The 19,341-nt window shown below is 39.5% G+C and overlaps 1 protein-coding gene across 2 annotated transcripts; it reads right to left on the bottom strand.

The window, feature by feature from the left end:
- Positions 1-6,062: 6,062 nt before the first annotated feature.
- Positions 6,063-9,896, bottom strand: LOC102500813 (cathepsin L1). Of its 2 annotated transcripts, none has more exons than XM_006163792.2 (7): positions 9,771-9,896; positions 9,365-9,487; positions 9,122-9,268; positions 8,714-8,938; positions 8,064-8,226; positions 7,083-7,200; positions 6,063-6,282 (listed from the first exon to the last, which is right to left on the bottom strand). In XM_006163792.2, exons 1-7 carry the CDS (start codon positions 9,894-9,896, stop codon positions 6,183-6,185), a joined length of 1,002 nt encoding a protein of 333 aa, XP_006163854.1. In that variant the 3' UTR covers positions 6,063-6,182. The 2 variants fall into 2 exon arrangements, with proteins under 2 accessions (XP_006163854.1, XP_006163855.1); XM_006163793.2 differs by having other exon boundaries at positions 8,064-8,223.
- Between the last annotated feature and the right edge of the window lie 9,445 nt (positions 9,897-19,341).

Raw genomic sequence — 19,341 nt, 5'->3', positions numbered from 1 at the left:
GAACCTCCTACTCTGTTGGTGGAAATGTAAATTAGTATAAGTCATGCTGGAGATGATATGGAGGTTTTTTTAAAAACCCTACATATTGAACTACAATACATTTGAGTAGTTCCACTCCTCCGTTTCGACCCAAAAGATAGGAAAATACTCAGTTGGAAAAACACCAGTTTGTCCATGTTTAGTGCAGCAGTATTCACAACTGCTAAAACATGGAATCACCCCAAATGTCCAAAAACAGATGGATGGATTGAAAAAACATGTGACTCATATACACTATGAAATACTACTCAGCCAGAAAGAACAATGAGATCCTGGCATTTGATACAAAATGGACAAATATGGAAAATTTAATGCTAAGTGAGGCAAGCCAGACCGTGAAAGACAGACATTATATGTCTCTGTTTAATATATGACAAATGTTGTACTCTGACAGAAACTGAAAGATCGGAAGGTATAATGGCAGGGAGGGCAATTAAAGATAGTAGAATCTAGTAGAAGGTGGGTAAGGGGGAGAGTAAGGGGAAAATTAAACAGAGATAAAAATGAAACTATCTGGGACCAGCAGTTAGCGTATTGGCTATGTCGCTGGACTCCCATGTAGTTGACCGTGGTTCGAGTCCCGAACCAGGCGACTTAAGCTCACGGCGGGCGCGTTTGCGTGTGTGCCCAAGATCCCGAGAGGAGAATGGAGGAGAAGAGATTGCAGCGTGGCCATCCCCCTGGGGGGGTGATTTCTCACTTTCTGTCTCTCTCTGTCTGGCGAGCACACGTGCCCTATAGCGAAAAAAAAAAAAAAAAAAAAAAGAAAGAAAGAAAGAAACTATGTGTTGATGTGTTGATAGTAATGCACAGAGTAGTATCTGTCTGTGACTTGACTAATATGCACTGTATTTGTGCTGAAGAAAATCATTTTGTACACTGTAAAAATGCACAGTGATTAAATGTAAATTTTAAAAAAAGAAGAACCCAAAGCCAAGGATTTGCTAATTCCTCTTATACTTATTGGCCTTCCCCTGAGTGTTTTGTGATTAAGAATCTATAGCTATGAATGTGGACAAAGAGTGGAATGTAGAAAAAGCCAAAAATAGATAAGCAAATTTAAAAAAGGGGTCTCTGTTAATTTCTCAATAAATTGTCCTTGTTTCGATATAGTGAGTGTATGGCTGTGGGATATTGGGACCAGCTAATGTGACGAATGTTCTGGAATTTTGACCAGAGCCATTATGCATTCTCAGTAAAGCAGTCCAATTAAACTACTGTCCCAGACATATCTCTTCATTGTCTATCTCTCCTTTAGCCTTTGCCAAGCAAAGCCCTCTGCCTATTTGTCTTTACTTGGAAAGTAACTGAATGCCCACCATCCTCAGGGTGGCTTTGTATTGCTAGAATAGCATGGATGACACCGATAGCCAACTGCTCAGTGGCAGATCGTCTGTCTGGGCCATGTAAATGGACAGGCCTGGAGGTGTCAGTACAAATCCCAAGAACACAAATGCCCAGACTTGGAGGCCTGCCTTTGTCAAGTTTTCTCAGTACCTGCTAATTCTCAATCTTCTCCTCCCCCTTTTTCTTTACCGATGCTTTATTCATTTATTTCATTCAACTACATATTTCTGAATCTGTTATTTCATGAAAACAATGAAGGTCCATTATTTAAAAATTGGAGTAATATGCCGAAAAAAAAAAAAAAAAAAACTTCTTCACATCCAGACCAAGACATGAACTATATGAATTCTTAAAATTCAGATCAAATGGCACTTGTGCAGAACCTTCCTTGAACTCCAGAGGGTGCTACATCCATGATACATGCTTGGATTGTGCCCTGGGCTCGCCTTTCAGAGCCCTCACCAAATCTGCATATGCACATGATCTGTGCCTTTTGGGATCTACTTGCACCTCCGTGGGAATGTGGCTCCATAGGGAGACAGTATGACCATTTGCTTTATTAAGTCCCCAAGTCCAGGACAGAACCACTTCAAAGAAGATCCTGGCGAAATATATGTTGAAAGTATAAAAATGATAAAACAAACTCTTTAAACACGTGAATTAAGAAATTTAAAAACTTGGGAACCAGCAGTTAGCGTAATGGCTATGTCGCTGGACTCCCACGTAGTCGACCGTGGTTTGCGTCCCGGACCCGGTGGCTTAAAACTTTAAAAAAATAAATAAATAAATAAGAGTCACCCCGACAAGCAGTTCTGTGTGTTGCTTCATGCTACAGCAAGTTAATATACCTTTTCTTAAAATCAAAGGAGTGTTTTCTGTGTTCTGTAGTTAGTGGGCTTTAAATTGTCCTTTAATTCAAACACTCTAGAAAGCTATAAAAGGGGATTGTACCCTGCAGGTGTACACACCTTTCATTTCTCTGTATTTATACTGCTATGCTGTGTTCTTTAATTGACTATAATTGATTATTAATTGGCTGTGAAGAAAGAAAAGAAAGACTCTCTTATCTGTACTAATGTGATTTAATAAACCAGGAGTTTGTTTAAAGTATACTCTGTTAAATGCCTTAGAGACATAGGTCTGTACTATACTCTGATTGCTCTGTTCAAGAACCTGTGTCATTTATGATATTAAAATAACATTTTTTTAAACTGGTCTAACTTAAAACAAATTAGTACTAAAACAGTAATGCATGGATACATGCTAATATTAAATTAACGTTGTAAAATTAAAAAAAAAAAAAAAAAAAAAACCTCACACCGGGTGTGCGTGCGTGCGTACGTGCCCAAGATCCCGAGCGGAGAATGGAGGAGAAGGGATTGCGGCGTGACCATCCCCCCTGGGGGGTGATTTCTCGCTTTCTGTCTCTATGTCTCTGTCTGTCTGGCGAGCACACACGCCATATAGCGAAAACCTCTCCAAAAAAAAAAAGAAAGAAATTTAAAAACTATAATCCTGGAGAAAACAGACCATCATTCTTGATAAGTCTTCTTTATTAGGTTATTTATAGATAGAAATTATCCTGAATTTCTGTGAAATTTAGTGTATAAACTTGATCAATATTACATCTATGTACATATATATACACACACATATATATACACATATGTGTATACACACACATATGTGAATGTGTGTATTTCTGGGTACATGAGATGACTTTAAAAAGTTGTGGAAAAACACTATTATCTTTTTGCTCCATGTTCTACAAAGTTTTGAAGCCCCTATGAATATGTGATAATTTTTTCCCCTACATATTGTTTATGACTTAGAAGCCCAAGAAGCCACTGAGAAGTCCTTTTGGCTGCTCTGATCAGCAGTCTGACCTGATCACCAGCCAGCATCATCGTTTATGACCAGCTATGAGTGAGTCCTTGAGGGCATCCAGGCCAGCCAAACCTAGAGATGTTTCCATCATAAGTGGAAACCTCTAAGTCAAAACCATGCAGCTGAGCACAGTTAGAACACATGCAAGATGTTTCTTCAAGCTGCTAGGTTTTATGTCATTTGTTTTATAGAATTTGATACTGAAACAATCTTCTCACTGCATTCCCCAATGGTTCACTCTGTCCTAAAAACCCAAATCTCTCAAACTCATCTCTTGACATCTAAACTTGATGACTTCTCTCAGGGTCTCTTTCTACAGTTTTGTGCCTCAAGGGAGCTGATAGGTTGGTCTCTGCTGACTCACCACCTCATCTTGTCTTATTGACTGGCTCTTATGGCTGATAGCTGATGTCACTTCTGTAAAGTCCTTCCTGACGTCCTCATGGTCCCTAACGGCACCAACTCCTTGAGGTCAGGGACGGTCTCATCACTGGTGATCATGATTGGCACATAGCGGTGCTACATTAATTCTAGCTGGATTTAGCTGAGAAATTTCCCAGGTCTTCCTGCTGCTATTCTGACCACTTTCATTACAAAATTCAAGCATTCCACTCAAGGTTCCAGATGAGTCATTTTAGATTAAAAAAAAGTTTGATATTTGAGCAACTATTAGGAAAATTCACAGTCCAGCAAATGGCCTGTGGTTGAATCCAGGTGGACATGGAAAGAGACTTCTAGAGGTTTTGTGGGCTGATACCCCATCTGTTCACCTCATTTCCCTCCCCAGGTACTTTGGAGTTCATTCACTAAAAACCTCCACCTATTCTTTACACTTATTTCACTGGGGAAAATGAGACTTTTAAAAATACACAGGTGATGGAACTATGTGCTTTTTTAGCTAAGTTTTCTCTTTTTAAAAATAACCTTAGGAAGAGCCAGCAAGTGGCATGGTGGTTGGGGTTCTGGATTCCCTCATTTTTGACTGTGTCTCGAATCCCAGACCTGGCAGCTTGCTTTCTCACTCTCTCTCTCTCTCTCTCTCTCTCTCTCTCTCATAAGTGCACATGCCCTGTAACAAATTTAAAATAATAATAATAAATAAAGTTTAATAAATAATTCTCACAAATAAAATAAACTTAGGTGCTTATTAGCTAGATCTAAATGGAGTCACTAGATTATGACTCTTACCTTGTAGGCCAGAGAAACAGTTTTGACCAAGCCTCAATCCCAGAAGTTGACCCTTCAATCCTGTGAACTGAAAGAAGCCAGGCTTAGCCATTCACCAATGTCCTATGGAACATCAACTGCAAAGTGGTCATGGGGTCTTCACCAGCAGCTGGGGATGAAGTTCCAGAATCTGGCCCTGATGCATTTGTCTTGTAAGTTGATTGGGTTGTAACCACATTGGATAAAATAAACATGATCTCTCAAGCCCTTTTCTAGTATTAAAATTTTATGTATGTTTCGTCACTTTTATAAAAAGTAGTATTTTTCTTCATTACTATAATTATTTGTGCTCATCATATGTTGAATTTGCTCCAGTCATAGACTGGGTCAGACCCAATCACTGGGCAGCTGTCAGAGAATCTGCATGTTTATGACTAGAAGAGCCACAGGCCACCCACTCTTTCTCCTGATGTACCATTGCCACTCTCAGTGAGGTCTTTACTCCAAATACAGATTTCATGACACAAAAAGGGAAAGAAAGCCCACACTACACTTCAAATTAAGTTTTATTTTAATAGCTAAAACTTTATACATTCTTTTTAATAATAAAAATACAAAATCATTAAGTGAATGAATAATATCTATTTATTTTTGCATAATTTTAAAAAGCATTTATTTGTCTATTTATTTGTTGAGATTTTTATTTTTTTTCCACATTTTATTGATTCACAAGATAGATACCTTAAATTAAAAATATGGACAAAGCTAGAAGCTAGTGACAACTTCACTGTAATTTTCTTCTGAGACTTTTTTTAAAAGATTTTTGCTATAGGCACGTGCACTCCCCAGGAAGAGAGACAGAGAGACAGAAAGCGAGAAGTCACTCCCCGGGGGGATGGCCGCACCGCAATCCCTTCTCCTCCATTCTCTCAGGGTAGGCAAATGTCCTCGTTCCTCCTTCATAAATTGAAGGCATGCACACACACACACCCAGCATGAGTTTAAGCCACCGGGTCCAGGACTCGAAATGCTGTCAATTACATGGGAGTCCAGTGACATAGCCATTACACCAACTGCTGGTCCCTGAAACATTTTTTTAATTAATTAATTTACATTCATCCCTGAGCATTGTTATATATATACATATATATAATTTTTCCCCTATTCCTCGCCCTCTGCCATTACCCACCCTCCTCCTACACCATCTCAGGTATCTACAGCTGTTTTCCATTTCTTTTTTTCCCCACATTTTATTGATTCACAAAATTTCTTAAATAATCTAAATACTTTCAATAGTAAGTTCAGCTGATATATATGTATCTGTGAATACATGTCTGACCTTAGGTGTGAAACTCTGAGTAGAATGAATATACTATAAGGTAGCACCTGGCTGATGCTATATAGCTTATATGGTCATTAAATAGGTATTTTTAAATATATTTTTTTAACTTCAAAAAAGCAGTTTTAGCTTTAATAAATTAAAGAGATGCTAAGGAACTTTGCTTAAATCTTAAAGCCAGGAAACAGGTTAGGATTCTGTTCAAATAATAGTAATTAAAATAGTGGTAACATTTTACCAGCCTAAAAATGTCATAGAATTCAAATCATCAAATCCTCGCTTGGATCTTCAATGAGTGTGGCATCTCACATACTTTGGGTTTGTCAATATAAAAACAAAACTACTCCTCTGGTACACTGATAAGCCAGCCCCATCAAGTCCTTCCTTGTCACCATCCATCAGCTCACACAATTGGATAGAGAGCATCTGAGGCGATTCCACAGTGGTTGTTCTTGTCTTTGGCCATCATTATGTAGCCACCCACGCCCCACCGTTCACCCCAGCTGAAAGAAAAACAGATTTTTGTTTTATAGAAAGAAAAAAGAAACACTATAATAAACTTCATTAGCTTCAATACCTAACTTAAATAGCTTAATAGAGGCCACAGACTTGATAGAAAGAATCAGGGGAGGCAAATGTTCTTGTTCCTCCTTCATAAATTGTTGAGTCTGAATCTGCACATAACATCTAGTAATGTTTATCCCTGACTCCAAAGCAGTGACCTTTCACAGAACCTTGTGACCAGAGACAGACAAAGGATAGAATGTCTTTCCAGTCAGATGTGTTTCAGAATTAAGGAAGTTTTCACAAGTTATACATTCAATGCACAGATCATATCTTAATATCTAGCAAGTTTATGATAGCATCTTTTTTTTTTTGAGAGGTTTTTGCTATAAGGCGCGTGCACTTGCCAGACAGATAGAGAGAGACAGAGAGACAGAAAGCGAGAAATCACCCCTCAGGGGGGATAGCCACACCGCAATCCTTTCTCCTCCATTCTCCTCTCAGGATCTTGGGCACGCACGCACATGCGCCTGGCATGAGTTTAAGCCACCGGGTCCAGGAAGCAAACTGCGGTCGTCTACATGGGAGTCCAGCAACATAGTCATTACACTAACTGCTGGTCCCTTTGATAGCATCTTAATGTTAGAATCAAATCATTTCTGTGATTAACCTAAATGGGTTAAACACTACTGGATTTCAAAAGTGTGCTCAAGCATTGTGGACCTATACAAATACTGATTGTAAGTGAGAATTCATTTCATTTGGGATTTTGAGTATAAGTATATTGGGTAATTTATACCTGTTCTTGACCAGCCAGTATGTATTGTTATTTGATCCTTCTTGCATTACACCATAGCCAACCACAAGAACAGCATGATTCAACCATTTAGGACTGCAGTTTGGTTCATGTAAAATGCCTGGGAAGGTAAAAGTAATTCCAGGGTGAAAAGCTCCATGAAAATCTACCTGTGACCCACAGTTGTGGAGTCATCAAAAATTCAGGGAAATGACACTTATCCCACTGAAATTTCAAAATAATGTCTGTTGTTGTCAAGTGTAGGGATTTAGGTTCACATTCAAAGCTGGTAGAAAAATATTTACACAAACTCTTTTATAAAAAGGCTTTTTTGCAAGATTAGTCTTAAAGATAACTCTTCAGAATTTTTTAGTTCTAATTGTAGGACGTCAGTCTAAGAAGACAGCAGAGAATACTTGACCCAAGGAGCTGTTTTTACATCAAATTACATAAGTAAAAGTTATGGAAGCTAAACAATGTCCAGGAGTAATCATACTACACAGGAAGGTTGCAGGTTTGCATGTGGAGACCTTCCTGAACACACCGGTCATGCACATGCCCATGAATCTGGTCTGGCTGATGCAGGGGGCGAACTGCAGCATGAAGACCCTCTTTGGTGTGCCTGTCTTATTCTGTCTTTCTCTCTCTTTCTGTCTCTCATTCATGGATAAAGAAATGAATAAACTTTAAAAAGACCTTCAGAAAAATTTTAAGAATCCAACATTTGGAGGAATTTAAATAAATCAAGCTAGACTATGAATTATGTAGCTATTAAAATGACTAAGTACTTATATTCATGGAAATATGTTTAAAGTAATGGCAAATGGAAACATACAAATATTGGGTGTACAGAATAAATGGCTATGTGAAAACATGCATCCAAATATTTATGTTCTATTTTACACACAAAGGAATCCATCATTCTGCTGCTTCATAGTGGGTTTCAATATTTATGTATAAATTTCCATAAGGAAAAATGCTTACCTCCTGTATAAAACTGGAAAGAATGATGGTGCGCATCAATAGCAACAGAAATAGGTCCCACAGATGCCACTGCCTTCTCTAGGGCCTTCTCTTCAGCAGGGATATGCTTGAAGCCAGTCACAGTAGCAGCAGAATTCCCGGGACTGTACCTACAGGTGCTCTCCTTTTAAAGGTAAAAGTGAAAGAGACTTGATTATTGCCGGTTGCCTTCTGGAGAACATGTGTTAAAACCACAGCACTGATCAGTTAACAGCTTAGGATTTCCAAGTCAACACTGATATAAGTCATCCCAGGAAATAAAACAAACTGACAAATATCTATTGATTTGAAATGGAAAATAAGTTTGTGTCTTTTCAATGAGACTGCCTAGGTCTGCCTACCCAAAAGAAATTTTCCACCATGAAAAAGTCTGTGTTGTGTGTAGACAGGTGTACATATTTACCACGTTACATAATAAAACATTCTTAACTTTTGTTAACCATTTAACCAAAGAACTGCACCAAGGCTAATGATTTATAATAGCTGTACTGAAAGCTCACATATACAGATTCGACTATATAAAATTTGAATTCTGAAAAATTTGTTCATTATCTCTGCCTAACTTTAATTCTGAAAGAAGAAGTAACAGCACCATAAGGAATGCCATTTACCATTTCTTCATATGGATAGGACTCCTCTGAGTCTAGGCCTCCGTTGTCCTTAACATACTGGAAGGCTTTAATTACCAAGCCACCCTTACAGCCTGAATTGTGTTGAGGCTGAGAACAGTCCACCAGGTTCTGCTCACTCAGTGAGACGAGTTTGCCGGTTTTTCGGAACATCTGTCCTTCAAGAGCACCAGTCGCACTAAAAGCCCAACAAGAACCACAACGATGCTGGAAAGAAAATTGAAAGTTGTCATGCACAAAAATTCAGAGCAAGACTTTGGCAATAATTCCCATATCTGAGCCCTTTAAAATATACAAACTGCACGTTGTTTCACCATGCACCAAGGCAAACATACCAATTCCATCTTGACTTCCTGTGGAGATGGAGGTCTGCCCCTAACACCATCATACCTGATTCTTCACAGGAGTCACATAGCCTTTCTCTCTCCAGTCCACAGATTCAGGGACCTCAAGAGGCTGAGGTGGCTGGAACACTTCCCCCTTATTGTATTTCTGATTTTGAAAGCCGGTCATCATCTGCCTGAAATCTTCATTGGTCTTCAAGGAAAAAAATGAATAATTGATGAAAAGCAAGAGATTATTTGAGAAAAGAACTGAGGAGAGGAAGCACAGAGGTAAGCGTTCCAGACTCACCATGTCACCAAATGCATTCATTCCCATTGTGAAGGTATGTTTTCCTTGGCTGTATTCTAGATTGTGCTGCTCAATCATTTTCAGATTCTTCTCCCATACTGCTCTCCTCAAGCTCTCTTCACCCTAGATGCAAATATATGATTGGTCTTTATTTCTACTTAAAGCTGAATCCATGCTCGCCAATGGATTTGCAGACAGAGATGAAAGAGAAAGCATGCTCAGGAGAGATTTTGTAATTTGGGGTGCTGTTCTCCAGGATAGGTGACTATATTGTGCTTATAATGGGTGCTACTGAATTACTGTTTTGGTAATAGATGGCCTCCAGAAGCTTCCCTGTAGATGTAAACTTTCAATAGCAAGGAGGATTTCCTCTGGGCCCCTCTGGGCGATTTTGGATGTTACCAACCGTGCTATATACTTTCCCGTGCTCTGCAGTCCACTGGTTCCATTGCTCATCTAAACTTTGATCATGTGTTGGAGCAGCTGAGGCTATTCCTAAACAAAGGATGGTCAAGAAGAGTGAAGGATCCATGATTCTAAAACCTAGAAAGGGGAAAGAGATGAGTCTCTGGTAAGACTAATCCTTCCAAAAAGCCATATTACTCTTCTCCTAGAAATTAAGACCACTATGGCAGAATAAAAATACTAAACTATTCCCCCATATATTCACCCAAGAAAAAGTATGGAAGCATCTGAGGATGTGGTTGGCAAATAAATAAATAAATAAATAAATAAATAAATAAATAAATAAATAAATAAATAACAGGCCAAAGAGAGACATTGACTGAGCTACAAAAATGGAAAACATCCTGCCCAGAGCCTTGGGAATACAAAAAGGGAATGTGACAGTTGAGATTAGAAGAAAGGGTGAAGGCACTTTAAGAATCAGAAGCTTAAGGACACAACTAGGAAAATAGGAAATAGTTGATTGGTCTAGGTTTTGTACCAGTGGTACTGAGGTCATCTATGCAAAACCTCAGTAGTGAAGACATTTTATTCCAAATAGAGGTAAAGAAATCCTGAACAGCTAGAAGGCCACTCTATACCTTTTCTCTGGCTTATGTAAGCCAGCGATGAGATGTGGTCTGGAACCTCTTCTTGAGTGAAACCTTTAGGAATGCCTTCCCAATAGAAACTTGGAAGTAGAGAATCTACCATTCTCTTTCACCAGTACCTACTAGGTCTGTGCTGCCAATACCTTCTCTCACTTCCCTAGCCTATGGAAGGAGCTGGCTGCACTGCTAGAAGCCAGAACCCCCTGTGCCATCCCCTAGACAGGAGCAGGCAGCTCCTGGGGCCCTGAGATCATCCTGGGCCAGGAATTTCAAGCTCTGGGCAGGCAGACAATGGGCCACCTTTTCTCATCCTCCTCATATGCCTCCTATGGTCAGGAAGGTTTTGGTTGGTACAGGGAACAAAGGGCACCGTGATCTAGGTATGGGGGGAAGAGGGAGAGCTGTCCTTTCAGAACAGCCAGGCCTAGATGCTGACTGACCTGCACAACCTCAGACCCCAAGAGGTTTAGGTTCCTCTCTGAGTTCCCCAACCACGCTCCTTTTTATCCCACATCAAGGCTGGCAGAGCTCCAGGCGGATCCTGTCCTTTCTAGAGGCTATAGCAACCTTCAGGACCATGTACCTGCAGATTTCCCTTGTCTTGTTCCTGTTTCTATGTCTTTTAGGCCTGGCCAGGTGCTCACCTGCAGCACTCACAGATGCTAGGGCTCACTCCATAGACACAGCTCTTCCAAGATTGCTGAAGTCCAGGGATCTGACCCAGTTGAGTCTCCTTCAGGCTTTAAAGCCCCTAATCGGCATCCAGGTCGATAATGCTTGCATCAGAGGACCCACAGGGAGGTCAGCTGAATGCCCTGGGGCAGCACAGAGAAGGATTGGTCGCTTCTCTGGAGTATTCCCAGCAACTAAGTACTCTGACTAATGCATTATATTTGTGGCTCTTGAAAAGAAGTTTATAGCAAGACCCATGTAATTTTCAGTCTATTTTTGCTTTTGTTTTAGGACTAGAGTTTGTTAAAATTTCCTACAGGGACAAGAGCAACCATCCTCTAGTTTAGTGATTACTGTTTAATCCATAGTAAATGTGGAAGAATGCAACACTCACACACAAACCCACCGCAAAATAAAAAATCATATTCAGCTTTCCAACACCCAGCAAAAAGCCAGAATCCATGTGCATCTGAGGTGGGCTTTCCCTGCCCCTTTAACCAGAAAAAGCCTCTGCCTCAAACTCCTCCTTCTGACCCAACACCCAGCGAAAAACCAGAAGATAGGAAGTAACATATAATCCATCAGATGACCAGAAACCACCATCGCAGAGGCACAAGAAATATGGGAAATTAAGAAAATATGTCTCCCCCAAGGGAAAAGAACAACTCTTCATCATCCCCAGACAGTACAGTGGAATTCCTGGACATGTCAGATAAAGATTTTAGGATTTTCATAGTGACAAAGCTAACAGAGATGCAAGAGCTGAGAGACAATGAACTCCAGAAGATGCAGGAGAAAAGAGACAATGAGTTCCAGGAGGTGAGGAAGTTCTTCCACGATCTGAAAGAGGAAATAAAAAAGAATCAGACAGAACTGTTAGAGATGAAGGCTGTAATCCATAAAATCAAAACTTCCCTTGAGGGACCAGCAGTTGGCGTAATGGCTATGTTGCTGGACTCCCACGTAGTGGACTGCAGTTTGAGTCCCGGACCCAGCAGCTTAAACTCACGCTGGGCGTGTGTGCATGCATGCCCAAGATCCCAAGAGGAGAATGGAGGAGAAGGGATTGCAGTGTGACCATCCCCCCTGGGGGGTGATTTCTCGCTTTCTGTCTCTCTGTCTCTCTCTGTCTGTCTGGCAAGCGCACATGCCCTATAGCAAAAAAATAAAAAAAAAAAAAAAAAAAAAAAAAAAAACTTCTCCAAAAAAATAAACTTCCCTTGAAAATATTAAAAGCAGACTAGAGCATAAAGATGATTGAATCTCAGATGTAAAAGATAGAACCTCTGACCTAGAAAAATTCACCAAAAATACTGAGAAAATAACCCCCCAAAAATGAGAGTAATATATGAGTAATACTAGATACCATTGGACACCCAAACATCCGGATAATCGGTATTCCAGAAGGCTAAGAAACGAATCAGGGCATTGATAATCTAATCTATGAAATCCTGCAAGAAAACTTTCCAAACCTAGAGAGGCATTCAGATATCCAGATCCAAGAATTACAAAGGACCCCACATAGAATCAACTCAGGAAGATCTTCAGGGCACATTATAGCCAGATTGACAAAAACCACAGGCAGAGACAAGATGCTAAAATTGGCAAGAGAGAAAAGGCCAAGTTCTTTCAGAGATTGTCCCATCATGCTAACATCGGACCTCTTGTTGGAAACAATACAAGCAAGGAAAGAATGGGAAAATACATTCAAAGTGTTAAGTGAAAAACAATTTCAACCAAAAATATTGTATCTAGCAAGATTATCTGTCATGTGAGAAGAAAAGATAAAAACATTCTCAGATAAAGAAAGCCTGAAAAAAAAAAAAAACTAATTAGGGAAGCAGCAGCTAGCATAATGGCTATGTCGCTGGACTTCCACGTAGTCGACCACGGTTTGCGTCCCGGATCCGGTGGCTTAAACCCAGTGGCTTAAAACTCATGCCAGGCGTGTGTGCATGCGTGCCCAAGATCCCAAGAGGAGAATGGAGGAGAAGAGATTGCGGCGTGACCATCCCCTCTGGGATGTACTATACCAGGAAAACCAAAGACAGACAAATAAGAGAACAATAAATGACCAAAAGAAAGGTCAGCTTAATGAAATATTAATAAAAATGTTGAATGTTAACGGAAAGGTCAGACTATAGTAACACTGCAAATTCAAAAGAGATTACATGAGACTGACCTGGTGACTATGACTTTTTCCTAAACATTACTGACTTTCCTCTATGCTTTGTGTTCCAGATTTAAGGATTTTTGTTTTCTTCTGAGTTGTTGGGTTCAGCAATTTGTTAAAGATTTTTTTTAATTAAAGCATAAACTTTTCTCCGTTCCTGACCCCTTTGAAAAATATTTGTGAGCATTCTTATTTTGTGGCAGAATGGTTATTTGCATAAGTTCAATAATACAATAATATCTGTTGCCTTCATCAGAAATTGAATTCTTATGGGGCTTTGTGCAAATAACAGACCAAGTTTAAATTAACCTATTTTTTTTTTTTTTGCAAATAAGTTAGTTTATACCTCTCTTTAGTAAAAGGGGGAATGCAGAGAGAGGAAAAAAATTGTTTCAGAAGAAAATTACAGTGCACCTGTCACCAGATTCTAGCTTTGTCCATATTTTAAGATCTTTTGTGAATCAATAAAATGTGAAAAAAAAGTTTAGCATGAAAGGGATGGGGGGAGGGGAAGGGAAAAACAGGTAAAACTATGCTTAATTGACAAAAAATGGAAAGTAATTTGCTGATGATAATGTATATAGTAATATCCTTGTCTTGACTGACATGCATGGTTTTGTGTTGGAAAAGGAAATGCATAAAGTTAATTTTAAATTAAATAAAATGTAAATTAAAATAAAAAATACATATTCAGTATAGAAAATACCTCTCAGGGGAAAACAGATCATCTTTATACAAATCCTTTTCCTCATAAGCTTTTGGTATGCATATTTTGACTTTTTTGATAAAACTGACCCAGTCATTGTCTATTTCTATTTGTAATCTTATTTCTACTTAAGATTAAATTGATAACCTTTCCAGAAGCATAATCTAACATAAATTTTAATGTGGTCAAATATGATATAAAAATTATTATTTTAACCTTTAAATATACAGTTCCACAGTAGTTACACTGTGTCACATTACCATGGCCAAAGTGCGAGGGCTCTGATATCTAAACATCACAGAAATACTTGTTTCTTTCTTTATTTCCTTAGAAAGTAGTCATCCTTATTTGTGTTGCTTCTCCTTATAGTTCTAATATATACTTCTCTACTGTTTAGTGATATTTAGCCTCTTTTCCTGTACACATTGGCCGTGAGTGTACCTTCTTCATAGAAATGTCGGTTTATGTCTTCTGCCCATTACTTAATTGGGTTGTTATGTTGTTGAAGTTTAGGAGTTCTTTGTATGTTCTGTGTATTAGTTCCTTATCAGGTTTATGATTTGTGAATTTTTCCCACAGTTCTGTGGACTGCTATTCACTATGTTTTTGAGGATAAAATTACAACTAATTTTTCCTATTCTCCAGGGTGCCAGAGAGAGTCAGGCTTATAAATATTAACCAAGTCCTGTGCGCATGAGCAGACCACTTCGGTCCACTGATAGTGTGGTGCTTCATCCTGTCCCAGGTATAGTGTTTTTATAATGAATAGCAAGCCTTCTTAGCTCTTATAGTAGAATAAACATTCTTCCACTGATTTCTCTCAGAAATAGAGACTTATGTTTTTTTTTTTTTTACCAATTACTAATCTGAGAATTTCAAACTCACCTGCAAGTCTCCGCTTCCAGAGATTCAACCTTTTCAGGCCAGGCCAATGTAAAAGACTCCTTATGCTGATTGTCATTTCTCTTGTTCTCAATCTATAAAAGGAAACACTGCATCATAGCCCCCTGAGAAACACATTTGTTTTTATGGGCCAGTCACTCAATCTTTTGCTCTGGAATAAGATGCATTAATTATTATTTCTATTCAGTTGGTTATTTCTATTGGCATTGATAATATAATTAAATACACAAAATTTAATTGTGATAAAATCTAACTTACCTACTTCTTTTCTTCCTGTCATTTGGATGTTATATCCACATATCATTACCAAATTCCACATCGTAAACCTTCTTCTCTATGTTTTCTTCCATTTTATAATTTTTGTACCTATGTTTCGGTTTTCAAACTATTGAAGGTAATAATTGTATAAGGTATAAGGTGAGGGTTCAACTGTCTGCTTTTGCATGTAAATACACAGTTTTCTCAGAACTATTAGTTGGAAAGACTATTCTTTCCTCCCTATCGAATGCTCCTAGCACTCCCCATAGAATATTTTAAAATTTAATTTATTACAAATTCATTGTATAATTCATTGTGTAATCTTGTAAGAATTAGAAGTCTCTTCTCTAAAACCAGGGGCTAGAATATAGGTGATTGTTAGTATTGTAAGTTACTAGAAGAGGATTTTCAAAAAATACACCATGGAGTTCAACACAATCATTCCAAAGATCTCAGTACATAGTTTTTGCTTTTGCTTTTGCTCTTGTTTTTGTGTTTTTCTTTGAGAGAAACAGTGAGAGACAGAGAAACAAAGTGAAAAATCATCCCCCGGGGTGGGGATAGCCATGCCACAATCCCTTAGCCTCCATTCTTCTCTCAGGATTTTTGGCACACACACACACACACACACACACACACACACACACACTGGGTGTGAGCTTCAAGCTACCTGGTCCAGGACTTGAACCATGATTGGCCATGTGGGAGTCCAATGACATAGCCATTATGTCATCTGCTGGTCTCTTTTCTTATGTAAGAGGTTTTTGCTTTAGAGTATGTGTTCTCATCAGAGAGATAGAGACAGTGAGGTGGAAACTGAGAAATAACTCCTCTGGTGAGATGACCACCAAGTCTGGGGCTCGAACCATGGTTGGCTATGTGGAAGTCCAGCGATGTAACTGCTACACCATCTGCTATATGGGTTTTACAGTTACCACTGCCCAACCCTACAGTTCCATAAGACTATATAGGTTGGGAAAATTGCAACTATGTTAAAACCAGCCCATTGAGCATGACAGCAGACAGGTGGTAGAAACAGAAGGTGTTGCTATTAGAAATTACATCCTCTTGGTTTCTTAGAATGTGATGCAAATGCACTGGAGAAAACAGAAACTCTTTGCCTGCCGGTTGTGCCCCTAAGCCTAAAATTAAACCAAGACATGACTGAATGCAATAGAAATAAAGGAGAAGGCTATGTAGTGGAAGATACTGCTCTAAGTCATCACATTATCAGTATAGACAAAATCTGTTGAATAACACAATACAGAAAGTTGGTATTGATAACCACTTGGTTCTTATTCCTACTCTTCAATCCTCATTATATTGCAAAATAACTTCGATAATGGCTAATTATTAAAATGGCCACATTGTAGTCAAGGTGACCAAAACTTAACTCTGCCTTTAATAAAATGCAGTTGGCAAAAATACTTGGTTTCTATTTCAAATGCAATATGTCTTGAAGTATATCCTCATGTGTATCTGTATATTTATTTTTCTCATTTGTAAAACAGGATGTGATTTTTGACCCGGTCCCTGTAAGTTTTAACTATAGGGAAATAAGCCATTTTCTATGTGTTGGTATTCAATGCACTGATGTCACCTAACTCTTCCCTTCAGTATAACCATCCCCTACAACTTGTTGAAATTCACTGAGCCAAGGTATACATAAAAAGCGCTATCTGTGGGAACCAGCAGATGGGATAATGGTTATTTCACTGGACTTCTACATTGTCAACTGTGGTTTGAGTCCTGGACTTAGCAGCTTAAAACTCATGCCAGGGGCATGTGTGTTCATGCCCATGACCTCAAGAGGAGAATGGGGGAGAAGGGACTGTGGCATGGCCATCTTCTCTGGGGGATAATTTCTTGCTTTCTGTCTCTCTCTGTATCTCCAGTAAGCATACACAACCTATAGCAAAAAACTCAAAAAAAAAAGAAAGAAAGAAAAGAAAAAGCGCAGTCTTGTTACGTTGTTGGGGTAGGAAAACAAGACTTCAGACAAATGAACATAAACCACCAGTGTGGCGTAAATGATTTTGCAGAAGTCTCAAAGTTAGTTCATACTGAGAAAATTCCCATGTTTTGGTTTTGGAGGGAATAATATACATAATTATGGATGCTTGCTAATATGGTTCTATTTCCCTTATATGGACTCAGAATTATTTTTTAGTATTTAGTGTGACTTTAGAACCTGTGAAAAAATAAACCTCATTTTCAAATGCTTGCAATTGTCACTGAAGCATTGTTTCCTAATTTCAACTTCAAAATCTGACCATGAGTTGATCTGGGATAGAATACATGGCTTTAGTCTCCTAGAAATAGTGAAGCAAGGAAAGACCCAGGGGGTAAAAGGGAAATGCCCTCCTGCCATTGGGTGAGATAGCAATTGCAGAGGTCCACCTAGTTCTGCCACGCAGCATGCCATCTGCATGGTGACAACGATTCTTTGCTTGCAACTTCAGTGGAGTTTCTGACTCTTCCTTTACACCTATCAGGACAATCCCTTGTGAAATCCATTTCTAGCAAAGAATCTTACCAAAAAAAATAAAAAATAAAAAACCCTCATTCAGGATATCTGATCACTGCTAAATCTGCTATATCTGATCAGGTTCCTCATCCCTCAGGACACCTGGTTCCTCATCCACCATCCCTCAGGACACCTGGTCACCTGGATAGTCTTCAGCAAGAATCCTGTTAGGTTGGTTTATCCAGAATGCCACTTATCCTTGATGTTTTCTCTAGGTAGTTCTTTGTCCATGGGCCTCCTCACTGTTCTATGACTATGAACAGCCACCTGCCTGTGCTCAACTCAGAGGTCAGTCCAATTTCTCCCTTCTGCTGCAAGACATCATTGTGGTGGTCCCTTGCTTAGCATGATGATTCTCGATAAAGTCTTCTGTGCTGTGTTGTAATGAATGGCATTGATAAATATTTTTAACAGTGGCACTCCTGTCTCTTCCTTTCATCGTAACTTCAGGTGAGCTGGCATCTGTATCAAAATCGAGAGCTTGGCCCTAGACAGCCTTGAGGCTACCTGAGGGAACTCAGATAGCTCAATACTCACATGTCACTTCTCCTGGGGCTTTGGGGCACAGAGTGGAGTTTGCCAAGTATGTGGTGGGGGCTGGGAGGAGGGACAAAGGTGAAGACCTGAAAGTTCAGGTTTATTTGTTAAGGCCTGGCCTGGTGTGCATTTCTGTTACTGCTTCACTTTATAAAGAAACCTAGCACTTACCTTCTCACCCTCATTCTCCATCCCCATCCTCCACGGTCACTACTGTGATCACTCTAACCCATGAGATGGGGCCTATTTGAACACCCTGCTCCTAGGAACAGAGTTTTCAAAGCAAAGGTCCCCGACTGGTGGCATTTGTACATGTTGGAAACTTAATACAAAAGCAAATCCTGTAGCTCTATCTCAGACCTACTGAATCAAAAATTCAGGGCCAGGTTTCAGGGATCGGCGTTTCACACACCCTCCAAGTGATTGTAATTTATGCTGAAGTTTGAGAAGCCCTGTCACAGGGATGTTGTGAATATTTCATGAGAAAAATGTCAAAAATGTTCAAAAGAGTGCCTGGCATCTGAGTATTAACTGGCTATTGGTGTCATCGCCATTGTCATCATCATCATGGGAATAATATTATACCAAATTTCCAAGGGGACATGTGTGCTAGCCAAGGAGAGACAGAGAGAAAGAGAGAGAGGGAAAGGACAAGAAAAAAAGAGAAGTGAGAATGCCTCTCCCAGGGAGGCTGGCCGTGCCATAAACCACTCTCCTCTAGGCAATTTGAGCATGCACACACATGCACCTGGCCTGTTTATCAACCTGCCAGGTTCAAAACTGCACAGTCAACCATGTGGGATCCAGGCATCTTTTTTTTTTTTTTTTGAGAGTTTTTTGCTATAGGGAGCATGCGCTCGCCAGACAAACAGAGAGAGACAGAGAGACAGAAAGCAAGAAATCATCCCCCAGGTGGGGATGGTCACGCTGCAATCTCTTCTCCATTCTCCTCTCGAGATCTTGGGCATGCACGCACAAGCGCCTAGCGTGAGTTTTAAGTCACTGGGTCTGGGACGCGAACCGTGGTTGACTACATGGGAGTTCAGCAACATAGCCATTACGCTAACTGCTGGTCCCCGGATCCAGGCATCTTAACCACCATGCCACCTGGCTGGGTTGGCAGGAATCTTTTCTGCCTGTGCTTTA

The sequence above is a fragment of the Tupaia chinensis genome, unplaced genomic scaffold (genome assembly GCF_000334495.1).
Source record: "Tupaia chinensis unplaced genomic scaffold, TupChi_1.0 Scaffold143116_1, whole genome shotgun sequence".
Classification (NCBI taxonomy): Eukaryota; Metazoa; Chordata; class Mammalia; order Scandentia; family Tupaiidae; genus Tupaia; species Tupaia belangeri.
The sequence above is the reverse complement of the archived record's forward strand: the minus strand, read 5'-3'. Positions and strand labels throughout refer to the sequence as shown.